This window comes from Terrapene carolina, unplaced genomic scaffold (assembly GCF_002925995.2).
Source record: "Terrapene carolina triunguis isolate 2854851 unplaced genomic scaffold, T_m_triunguis-2.0 Scaffold68, whole genome shotgun sequence".
NCBI classification, from domain to species: Eukaryota; Metazoa; Chordata; order Testudines; family Emydidae; genus Terrapene; species Terrapene triunguis.
In genome coordinates, this window is record NW_020664419.1 from 16,082,438 (window position 1) to 16,094,764 (window position 12,327).

The following is a 12,327-nucleotide window of genomic DNA, read 5'->3' on the forward strand; positions in this document are numbered from 1 at the left end:
CTTTTTTTTTTTTTTAAGTTTTAGTTTTATTTGTTTAAAAGGAAGACCCTGATAGTGCGTTCCCCATAGAAACAAAGAATGGAACAAAAGAATAATAAAGGCACCTCAACTTTTTCTCATTTATGTAGGACAGTCTTATAATATGCATCCAGGTATCCTCCAGTCACACAAGCTGAAAATTGTTCCACTTTACTGCAGTTCTGTAACCATATGGGAACCAAACCTGTCTGTGTTCTGTGCATATCCAAAATTCCTGCTGAATGACCCGCCCTGGGAGTGAGTTACCAGTGACCCAGGGCTGGGGCGAAAGGAGGGTGCAGGTGGGCGGGGGGAGAGCCCAGGGCTGGGGCAGCAGGGAGGGGTGCGGGTGGGGGAGGGGAGCCCAGGGCTGGGGCAGCGGGAGGGTGCAGTGGGGGGGGGGGGGGGGAGGGGGGGGGCCCAGGGCTGGGGTGGAGGACAGCCAAAAATTTTTTTGCTTGGGGCAGCAAAAAACCTAGAGCCGGCCCTGTCTCTTGGATGGTTGGTTGAGCAGCATCCAGTGAAGGAATGAGCTCATCATAGCCTTCCATATAACGGGATGGTGGACTTTTAATCAGGAGCTCCTGGGAACCCTCCTGTAGTTGGTAGAAGTCTGTTCTGAGACATGGGGCCTGATTCTCTTCTGCCCTACCTCTTGTGTAGTCATTTACACCATTGCACAATGAATGTAAAATGCTACCATTCTGACCTGGTAGCATTTTAAACTCACCTTGCACTGGCACAAATAACCTACACATGGTCCAAGGTAATGAAGAATCAGGCCTGTGGTCTATATTTGCAAAAAGTAACAGGCTCTAGTGAACCTCTTTTATAATCTAATTGCTGCTGACAGGGCCGGCTCCAGGCACCAGCTGAGCAAGCTGGTGCTTGGGGCGGCAGATTGTTGGAGGCGGCATTCTGCCCAATCCTAGGGCGGCACGGCCGCTTTTTTTCTTTTGTTCTCGTTCCGCTCCAGCCGCCCTGTAGGGGGCAGCGGCGCGGAGAACCAGAGCACCCTGCAGGGCAGTCCTCTTCCTTCCCTCCCCGCCGACCGGAGCGTAGCCCTCGCAGTAGGCTGTAGGAAGTGGCGCAGCGGGAGGGGCCGCGTGGCAGCGCCCCTGCTGTAGTCCTGCCCGCCCCCTTTTCTCTCTCTCCCGCCCGCTTCCTCACCCTCCCACCCTCCCCCCCCCCCAGCTGGTCCCCCTGCACCCACGCTCCGGCTGCGCCACAGGTTTTTTTGTTTGTTTTTTTTCTGCTTGGAGCGGCCAAAAAGCCAGAGCCGGCCCTGGCTGCTGAGCATCTTTTGTAACCTGCATTGCTGCAACTTGTACAGAGGAGAGAAAAAAGTAAAGCTTGAAATATAAGTGATGTGCTCCTGGCACCGACTCTTGCCTACTTTTTTAGACTAGTGCCTTATACAATTGTTTAACTGAAATTATCTGCTGTATTTTTAAAAGATCTCTGTGTTTGAATGAATGCAGATCAATGACTGCAAGTGACATTTCCCCCTCCATGCTGTGGGAGCTGATGTGGGTTTGGTTTCTTAATAAACTTCATATATTGTTGAGTGAAATCATTATCTTGATTGCTCTCCTTAAAGGTGTGTCTTTTCTTTTATCTTATTGGGTTCTTCCACAGAGGGCAAAGGGAAAAGGAGAAATGCTCTTCATGACTTCAAAAAGACAGGCGAGACTATGCTAATTAGATCAGACCTATCGCTGGTGGGAAAAACCAAGTTGTTAAACACCACAGAGCAATGTGCCAAGAGATGCAGCAGGAATAAAGGCTTTTCGTTCCCTTGCAAGTAAGTTATTACATCTCTAATATTTTTGTTTCATTATTAAAGTGACGTCTAGCCAAGCACACCACTTACCTTCACATCAGTGGGACTGCCACCTTGGATAGAGTGTATAGCCTGAAGTTTGTGTTTTGACAGCTGTGATCTTGCTCTTCGTGATCAGAGATTCTCTGGTCTTCTCAAACCCTTAACGTGAAATTGGAGGAGTTCGGATTTCTTTACCAGTGCAATCTGTAATTTTTTTTGCATACTAGATCTAAAGAAATGTGCTCAAATTAAGATGTGGATGGCTTGTTTTAGGTTTGTTGTTGTTACAGAAGAGTGTCTGAGTTTTCTCCATTGCTTATAAAATGGTTATTGTTGTACGTTACAGCTGCACTGCTGCAGTACCACTTTAAGCCATATTCTGCCTTCATCCTTTACATGTTACTCATGTTGACTTCAGTGGAAATTCCACACATGGAACACAGTTAAGTGCATGGCTGAAGTTCATTGGCATGTACGTAGAATCTCTGGTACAATGTGATCAAACATTTTGGGCTGCATAATAATTACAAATTGAAACTCTGAGCGATAAATATCTTGAGGTGCCTGCTGTCTTTTTCAACACACCTTGCTGCTGATTTCTTCCCTGCCTACAGTAAGCTTGATCTATACTCTCATTTGGAATAAAACACAGTATTTTGTCCACTATGCAATGGACTTGAATTTTCCCTCTGGCCTGTATTAATCTATGGGTGTGACTACAAATGAAAGAAAATGATTGCAGAGGAGAGATGCAGATAACTCCTGTGCTGGAAAATAGGATCCACCAACACTGACGGCAGTGGAAGTTTTACTATTGACAACAAATGGGACCAGGATCAGATGCTTTATTTAGAGAACCTCCCTTGCAGAGATACTCATATAGAGCCTGGTCCTTCTCCCACGAAAGTCACCAACAATGGTGCAAGTTCTGGCCCCTAAGGTCATTAGGTCTGATTTCCTCCCCCCCCCCCACTGCCTTGCTCCTTGTGTACTCATGTACATCTGTGAAAAAATGAGTGCCAGGTGGGTGTAAAATGCTACCTGATGAGAATGGTAGGTAATATTTTGCACCCAACTGACACTCACTTTTCACATGGCTATGGACTTAATCCTGTCCCCACTGAAGTAAGAGTCATAACTCCCATTGTCTTCAGTGGGAACTTGATCAGGTCATACCTAAGATTCAAGACAGCATGGGATCCTGCCCATTGAGCTGAGCTGGAGAAGTGCAGAAATGGGGCCCACAATAAAATTACTTAGGTTGCATAATATAAAAATTATTTCTGAACTCTGCCAGACTTTGAACAATGCTAAATTCCTACATCTGCTCAGGAAAATTGCTTCAAGCTTTCACGAGTTGTGGCTGCTCTGGCTGCTGTATCCTGAAAAGTAGGTTAATACATGTGTGTTATTTTAATCCATTATGAAAAATAATCTAGAACTGCTCATATTTTTTCATTACTTTCTCATTTGTGAAGGATTTTCCATCACGACTGTGGCCGTTGCATTCATTCAGGGACAAATCCTTTCCTTTGTGCACAGGCTGAATAAAAAGGCTGCGTACTGGGGAGATATACAAGGGCTTGGGAGGAGTGGGGGATGGGAGGAATCCTGCATCCAGCTGGCAGAGTGGCAGCACTGTCCTGCTTCTGACGTTCACTTGCTTCATGAGTTAGAATGAATGTCAGATCTGCCTAATCATGGATCCACAGGCCCAGCATCTACTGCTTCCCTAGGCTACCACCAACTCCCCCTCCACAGTGTCAGACAGAGATTTCCATGATGCACAGCTCCATGCACTGTAGGAAAAAGCCTTGCCTAGGCTCCCAGAAACCAGCCCTCTCAGGCAGCATTAACTGGCCTGATTTTATGTATCCAGGGCCCTCAATTGGTATGTCTGGGTTTTGGCCCTAAGCCAATTGATACAGTATTTGGCCCTAAGTATTGATATAAAGTGCACAGAGGGCAACAGGATTTCTTTAATGCCAGTGAAAAATAAATGTTTAGAAATGAATATAAATATTTAAAAGAATCAATGTTTAACTTTCCCCTTAGAGTTGGGAGCCCAATCCTCAGCATTGTGCTAGTGTGTGACAATCAAAAATGAAAATGACTATATACATAAGATAAAATTGACCAGTCAAGCTGTGAGAATAATTTACTTTTTGGTTCACTGTCAGTTCCAATCATCATCATCATCATAAAAAATAATTTTGGGGAGTGTAACAGCCCTGAAAATGTGGTCAGGAAAAGATTGTTAGAAATCTTTGTGTGGCGAGGGCAAAAGCTAGACTAGAAAATATCCAAGATGAAGCTGGAGGAGGTACTCAAGGAAATGGTTGTAAATGATGCATTCAGTGAGTTTAGAAGTGAAGAGAAGAAGGGAAATGAGAATCTATTTGGAGAGGCAGATGGGGGCCAATGGTTGATTTTTGTCAGAAAAGAGGAGATCAGATATGGCATCTTTAGGAGAACTGGGCAGAAGAGAGGCTGAAGAAGTGGCAGAGGGATTAAGGTTAGCAGTTTGGAGGGGTTGGAGTCCAAAGAACAGGTAGAGTGGTTAGAGAAGGGATGAGAAACGTTGGTGGTGGTGATGGGGGAGAAGATGAAGGGGAGGGAAGTCGCATCTTATCTTATAACATTTTTTCTTCAAAAAAGGCAATGACATCTTGCAAAGAGACAGTGGTTTGTGGCATTAGGATATGCGGGATTTTAGGAAGGAGTCAAGATTTTTAAAGTCTATTAATAAGGCTGCAGAAATAGTGGGAGTCAGTGAAGCTGGAGAATTGGTGCTATTTTGGGAAAGAATAAAGTGGAACTGAAGGAGGAGTGGACAAACCTGTAGCAGAGGAAGTCTGGTTGGTCATGAGATAGTAGATAATGTTTTCACCCCTCAGCTCACAGAGAGCCGAGGGCTGAGTAGCACCAAAGCAGAGTGGAGAAAGCAAAGGTTGGAGAAGAAAGAGGCTGAGTTTAGAGGGACATACTTTGCAGTGGGAGAGAAGAGGCAAAGAAGTCAGGAGTGGAGTGGAACGAAACAACAGCAAAGGACAGGGATGGGAGGAAAAGGGATTATCATAATTGTAATAATTAACAGTAATATTCCTGACTCCGCTTTGAGCTTCCATTTATCTTTAAGAAACATGAGTGAAATACTTTCTACACCCCTGTGAGGCATGCAATTTTCAATTAATGTTTGAGATCCTGGGGTGGAAGATTTCGTATAGGTACAGGGTATTGTCATTATTTTCAACTTAATCAGCCACATTCATATCTAGTGTAAGTCCACTGAATTGAAGTCAACTGAGTTGCATCTAATTATATGAGGAATGAATTTGGCCTATGCGGTTCAATGCAGTATATCCCCCTTTCTTTCCACACCTCTTATAGCAGAAGGGAATGTCTTTTTTAGAAAAGAGCACAACTGGGGCTTCATGTACTGCCTCAGCCACATTAGTCTTACTTTTAAAATAGAGATTTTTAATGACAAGTGAAATCTGAAATTAGTGCAAGCAGCAAAACTGGTATTTAGTGCTACAACCACAACCACTTAATTTCTTTGTTTCTGTATGCTTGTCAGCACAGTCGTGGGTTTAAATACCAATTTGGGCTGCTTCTGTGCGTTTCCCAGTAAAAATAGATCTATTGCCATAGTATATTCATTGGTATGTCATCTATCATTGCTGTAAACCATGTAGGATTCCTTTCCTCATTGAGATTTTCGTTTCAGGGCCTTTGCTTTTGACAAAGCTACAAAACGATGCCATTGGTTCTCTTTCAATAGCATGACGAATGGAGTGAGGAAGAAGCAAGACCATGCGTTTGATCTATATGAAAAGAAAGGTAACAGATTTATTCCCGAAGCACAGTGCTACGGAGAAGGGAGTCAGCAAGTGACCTTTATGACTGTGTGTCTTGCCTGAGGAAAGGATGGTTTGTGCATTCGAGGAGCTGATGTGTTGTGCCTTTAAACTCTCTGTTTAAAAGATGCCCTTTATCTTTGCTGAGATACACAGCTCAGTGATGAACTGTATATTTAAGAGCCTCAGTTTTGTGACCTTTGGTATTTATGTACCATATTATGTGCTGGATTGCACTGCTGCTTACTTTACTATTTAAGGGCCTAATTCAGTGGGTTATTGCCATAGGATTTAGTGTTGCTCCTGTTTGGGTCACTGATGTCAGTGTGAGTTGAAAGTGCTCAGCACGTGCTTTTGGTAAATGAAACATTTAAATTACCTTTTCAGTAGCCTTTTTGATAATGTTTAGGATTAAGTATTTTGAAAAAAAAGGCACTTCTTTGTGGAAACGCTAAAAATTATGACATGACATTATCATTGTTTCTTAGCTTTTGCACAAAAAGCTGTATGCCTTTCTAGAAAAAAAACATAAAACTTTTCTGGAAAAAAAAGGCTACTTTTTCAACAAAAATCCTTTTCGTTCAAAAAATGTTTACCAGCTCTCATTTTCAACAAGTAAACAAGACTTCCCCCCCCCCCATTTTCTTCCAACAGACTACATTAGAAACTGTATCATCGGTAAAGGCGCAAACTACAAGGGAACAATATCAGTTACCAAAAGTGGCATCCAGTGTCAGGCATGGAATTCTATGATACCCCACGAGCACAGGTAAGCATAGTCTGAACATAAGAAGGGCAGACTCTTTTGGAACTCTGTTGGTATTCTGTACGTTGAAGTTAAAGAACATGGAGTACAAACATGTATGGTGGGGTGTAGCTCCTGATTCATTTTTAATTTTACAAATGAGTAATGGGTCTTTGACCCTACTCTTCTTCCAAAACTTCAGGCATTTCACCTCTCAGTCTCTGAAATGACTGGACCCAGAAATATTAGGCATTTTCTAACTGGGACCTTTCCAGTTACCAACCTATATTTAAAATGAAGGATTTTTGGGATAGATGGTAGACTAGATTCTGAATTCAGTTATACCATTGAGTAACTGAGTTGCTCCATTGAATTCTGTAACCTAGTTATGGCCTAATTCATATCCCAGATCAAACAATTAAGGAAGTCTTAGGAGCCACAAACTTTCTCTGCCTGTGATCTAAAACAGTCATATTTACTTTTGCCACGGCTTCCAAGATCATTATCTTTTATAGATGCACATTTTTAATATTGAGATTACTTTTAATAACCACAAATGCCCCCAAGATAGCATGATGGTGTATATTTCAGAAACAGGGGTGGATGGGGCAGGGGGCGGGGGGGGGGCACAGAGTGCTTCTTTGTGCTTCTGGCTGCTGCTGAGTGGATGGTTGTGCTGGGTGGAAGGAGTTGGGATGTATTTCTGGAAGGAAATTGCTACTGGGGGTTGGGCGGAGGCAAGTGCTGCTGCATGACGATTACTCAGTGGAGGATGCTGCTTCTGGAATGCACTTAGTGGAAGCATGGTGGGTGATGGGTGTAGGATTTTTAACCTGTACCACACTTAGCTCTGAAGGAAGGTGCTGATTAAAGGTGTGTCCAGCCAGCCGAGTGCTATGGGCCAAGCAGCTGGCGCCACAGCAGTTTTAAGCAGTGTCTTGTCTTGTAGCTGAGGACAGTGAAGAGAGGACAAATGATGAGAGGTGAACAGAGGGTAGAACCAAGGAGCTGCATTAGGGCTGATCAGGAGGATTAAAGAGCAGTCTTCTCCTTCCTTTCTGCTGATGGCCCTAGCATCCAAATCCAGCCAATCCGTCTAACCAATTAGGCTATTTCTTTTTTAAATGGGAGTTAACCACACTGGAGTCTTAATACCAACCCTGGGAACCATCAAAGTCTATCTATTTTTAAAGTCAGTGTATCATATATTTACAGCTATCTATACATATTATGGATGAGATGATCCCTTCTAGACATTAGAGATCTATAATTTGACGTTAAAGATGCAAGAGCCAAGTTCTGCCCTCATTTACACTGAGAAGTGAAGTAACTCCAGATTTACATTAGTGAACAGTAATTGAGAGCAGAATTTGTCCCTTAAATTTGCAGTGCACTGTAAAATTCTGCAACGCCCACCTTTTGACTTCCCTCCCAGGCCTTTGGGAAAGGGATAGTTTTACGAATATAGAGTGGCGGGTTTGGGGGTGTTAGTTTATCTGTTTTGGGTGCTTACAATTGTCTCTATAGTTTGGTTCATGTTGCAAATCTTGTGGATTATAAATTTTGTTAAAGCACCTTGAGCTTGGGATAGGTATTTGAAATCAATAAACAAATCAATGAATGACTTCCCGTTCATTTCCAGAGGAGCATTACCACTCTGTCCTTTTAAGTACGGTTTAGAAACTAACCTCACTCATGAAAGAGTTTCTCAGAGGAAGTTGGCCTTAAAGTGGAGTTGCATGCAGTCTGTAGAGGATTTGAGAGTACTGGCTATCATTTTTAGAACCAGTCATAATAAATGCATGGAGAATTGTTTTGGTTTATATTTCCTTTCAGATTTAGGATTACGTATATAATATATATGATTAAATAATAACACAGCAATAATTGGAGAATGGTACAATAGCTATAGGACTTAATTCTTGAGCTTAGGGCCTGATCCTGAAAGGAACTCAGAGTCCTTAGCTCACACAGCACTTGAGACCTCAGCACTCATTACCTTTCAGAGTCATTCTCAGATATTACTTTCTTTGGTGTCAGTGGCAAAACTCCCATTAACTTCAGTGGTAGCAGCATACAGAAGTTGGTTTACTGTAAATGTATTTGGTTAATATCTTTAGCAATTTTACTTTTGCATTGTAGTAATGAATTTGGATGGCTACTCATCTGAGAAGCATGCTGTGAAGCTGACTTCCTCCCGCCTTGCGCAATAGATTTTGTTTGAAAAGGTCGTGATAAACAAGGTGGTCACATGCTAATTTTGTTTCTCAACATCAGAAAATTTGATTTCATCATTGGAGGCTTGACTGAGATGGAATGGAAGCAAACAGTGGAGTGTTTGGAATTTACTGACATGTAGGGTGGGAGTTATTAGGTCAGTTTTGTCACAACATCTGGTTATCACAAGGTAGCAATTGTGGAAACAAATCGTTTTTCCATACTCATGGAAAGAAATTAAGTTTACTCATTTTGTATAAGCTTTTCCTCAAAACTTGTACTTACTCCATACTCTGGGAGGTTGTGCTTTGATGTTAAAATGATTATGCTATTGTTATTGTTATTACTCTATATTACAGTTGTGCCTAGAGGCCCCAACCAAACCTGAGGCCCCATTAGGGTTGCCAACTGTCTAATCATACAAACCCAAACGCCCCTGCCCCACCCCGCTCACTCCATCCCCCCTCCCTCCATCACTCACTCTCCCCCACCCTCACTCACTGTCACCGAGCTGGGGCAATGAGTTGGGTAGCGGGAGGGGGTGTGGGCTCTGGGCTGTGGCCAAGGGGTTTGGAGTGTGGGAGGGGGCTCCGGGCTGAGACTGGGGTTGGGGTACAGGAGTAGGGTGCAAGCTGTGGGAGGGAATTTGGGTGCAGGAGGGGACTCAGGGCTGGGTCAGGGGATTGGGGTGCAGGAGGGGCAGGCTCTGGCTGGGCGGCACTTACCTCAGGTGGCTCCCGGTCGGCAGCACAGTGGGGCTAAGGCAGGCTCCCTGCCTGCCCTGGCCCTGTATCATTCCCGGAAGTGGCTGGCATGCTCCTGCGGCCCCGGGGGGGGGGGGGGGGGGCAGGGGGCTCCGTGCGCTGCCCCTGCTTGCAGGTACCGCCTCTGAAGCGCCCATTGGCCACAGTTTCCGGCCAATGGGAGCTGCGGAGTCGGCGCTCTGGGCAGTGTGCGGAGACCGCGTCCCCACTCCCACCCCCAGGGGCCGCAGGAATGTGCCAGCTGCTTCTGGGAGCAGTGTGGGGCCAGGGCAGGCAGGGAGCCTGCCTTAATCCAATTGTGCAGCTGAACTTTTAGCGCCCTAAAATCTCCCAGATTGGCTTCAGTAGCCTCTGGGAGATAGGGCCAGATTCCAGGAGACTCCTGGCGAAACCTGGGGGGTTGACAAGCCTAGGCTTCATTGTTTTTGGCACTGTACAAATATAGAGTAAGAGACATTTCTTGCTCTGAAGAGATTACAAATTAAATAGACAAGGCAGACACGGGAAGGTGTGAATGATTTCAGAAATGGTTTTGATCCTGATCCTGGGGTAAATTGGATTCACTGTTGTCAGGCTTCTGTAATGGTTATTTCTGAGCTGAGAGACTCTGTGATGGTAAAATAATAAAATGAAATACTCTAACGTTCAGTGACACACCACATAACACATACACAAGATGTATTCTCCATCAGAAAAGTTTGCCTAGAGCTGTCTTTATCTTGCTTTTCACTGAGCTTGTAGCTGCACATACCATACTCACCACCACACGTGTAGACAAGGTCTAAGATGTTTTGAGAGAGTTATGTGATGAAAATGCAGAAGAATAAAAAAGGAACAAATATGCAATGGGCAATGGTAAAATGAGGAAAATTATTCTCTCCAAGGACCAAGAATAGGAAAAACTCCCATTAAATTATGCTACCACATCGTGCTGATTGGAACCAGGATGTGAGTAACCGGGATATTTTCCAACTCAGTCTGTTCCAAGATTTAATTAACCAAAGGTTAAAAAAAGACAAAAATACATTTTTGGTGGGGTGAGTGGGAGTGAGTAGGGATTTTCCTTTTTTTCCCCTTTTGTTATTCATTCATACCATGAAGTTAGCCAAGTGAGGCAGCAACTGTAAGCTGTTCTTGTATTTCTTGTATGAGTTGGATCAGTTCTGCTGTATGAGTACAACAACTGGTTAATTCAGTTTAAAGAGTAAAATGCAAGTGTAGTCTCTTCTAAATTGGGATTTGCACTGATGACAGCCGTAGCACTACTGTACCCCCCAGCATAGACAAGCAGATTAGCTATTAGCTCTGGAGAATTTACCCCAGTTTCAAGCAGGGGTAAGCTCTACTAGTGCAAATAGTGTCTTTTCCTGTCTACAGTGGGAGTTTCACCAGTCCCGCTACACCAATGGCTGTAATTAGAGCAAATCCCAAGACCTAAGATACAGACTGAAGTACTCGCTCCAAAGGGCTCATCACTAAACACATGAAATATATTTTTTTACTTTACTGCAGTCCTACCTCCCTATGGGAATGATCCAAAATCCATTGAAATCAATGGGAATCTTTCTACTGACTGCAGTGACCTGTGGCATCACATCTAATGCCTTTGTTTCTCTCTCTGTATAACCCTTTTTACTCTGAGAGTGTGGAGAAAAGCAGTTGTATTAGCTTTTTAAAGAAATGAGTGAATATAATGCTGTGAAAAATGCAAGACTGAGAACCATGGATATGGTCTTTTGGTTATTCGCAGAGCAGATACCTGGCAGGAACACTTCAAGCTTCTTCATGCTGCCGACTCATTGTGCCTCAATTCTGTTCTCACCTGGAGGGTAGACTAACATGTAGACTCCATGCCTGCTCAGTCTGGCTTCTCTAATAAGACTGCCAACAAGGGTGACAATTAGTACTAATCAAAGCATGTTTTTGTTTTTGCAATATAGAGACACATCCATTAACTACTGTACTAAGAACACCAACTATTTCATATACTACCAAAGACATATCCTGGCATTGCTCATTACCAGCTTGGCTGAGATGGCTATAAATGAGTGACCAAGACGTGAAAGGCTCTGATTCTCATTGCTAGTCTTATGAGCCATATAGCCTTCCTTTAAAATTTATAAATATGTAATATTACAAAATATCCTCACTATATTCAGATAATCCCAGAGTAAGGGTACATTGATAGAAACTTTCCAGTGATTTGATTCCAAAAGTTATTCTTTCACTTTTCACAAAGCGTCATCTTTTCTCACTGCAAATGGGACTAAAACAAGAATGGGACTAAAACATGAATTAGACATGGGCAAACAGATTCTGGAAACTTAAGAAATGGTTCACATATCACTCCAGTTCATAAAAAGAACCAGAACCCAAACTCCAACCTTTTCTTAAGTTTGATCATTGCAGGCAGGTAGCACATCTTCTTCCTAATTTCTGACCAACCCTCTGTTTTTGCCGATATCTATCTCCGGACATGACTGTCTCTGCTACGTCAGGCCCAATGTTACAAACTTAGTTGGATTTGTCCAGTGCCCCAAAGCTCACAGATTGGTTCTGGTGCTTCATTTTACCTTAAATCCTTGTACTGGAACAGGTTTTGATTTAAATCTGAGCAGGGACAAGTTAAAGGATGGGATATTTGATGGACTGGATGAGGTACACCACATGTGGTGATATACGTTTGGATCTTGAAAGGTGTGTTGTGGGTGGTGTTGATCATTGTAGCATGGCTGCACGTTTTGCATCTGTTGTTTTGACAGGGTCTGGTGCTGCTTTGAGTTCGTAAGTCCTGGTCTATAGGGAGCATGCTTCTGATTATGAGCTTGGTGAGCTGTTTGAAGGCCAGAAGAGGGGTTTGGGAAAGATTTCTTTCAGGATGTGGTCCCCATCAAGTAT

The 12,327-nt window shown here is 43.4% G+C and overlaps 1 protein-coding gene across 1 annotated transcript in view; it reads left to right on the forward strand.

The window, feature by feature from the left end:
- The window catches only part of HGF (hepatocyte growth factor), a 116,963-nt gene that overhangs the window by 56,730 nt on the left and 47,906 nt on the right, over window positions 1-12,327 (forward strand). Inside the window, exons 2-4 of the mRNA XM_026648899.2 lie at window positions 1,619-1,822; window positions 5,574-5,686; window positions 6,358-6,472. Of these exons, the coding sequence (XP_026504684.1) occupies window positions 1,619-1,822; window positions 5,574-5,686; window positions 6,358-6,472 (432 nt within the window). The remainder of the gene's footprint in view (window positions 1-1,618; window positions 1,823-5,573; window positions 5,687-6,357; window positions 6,473-12,327) is intronic.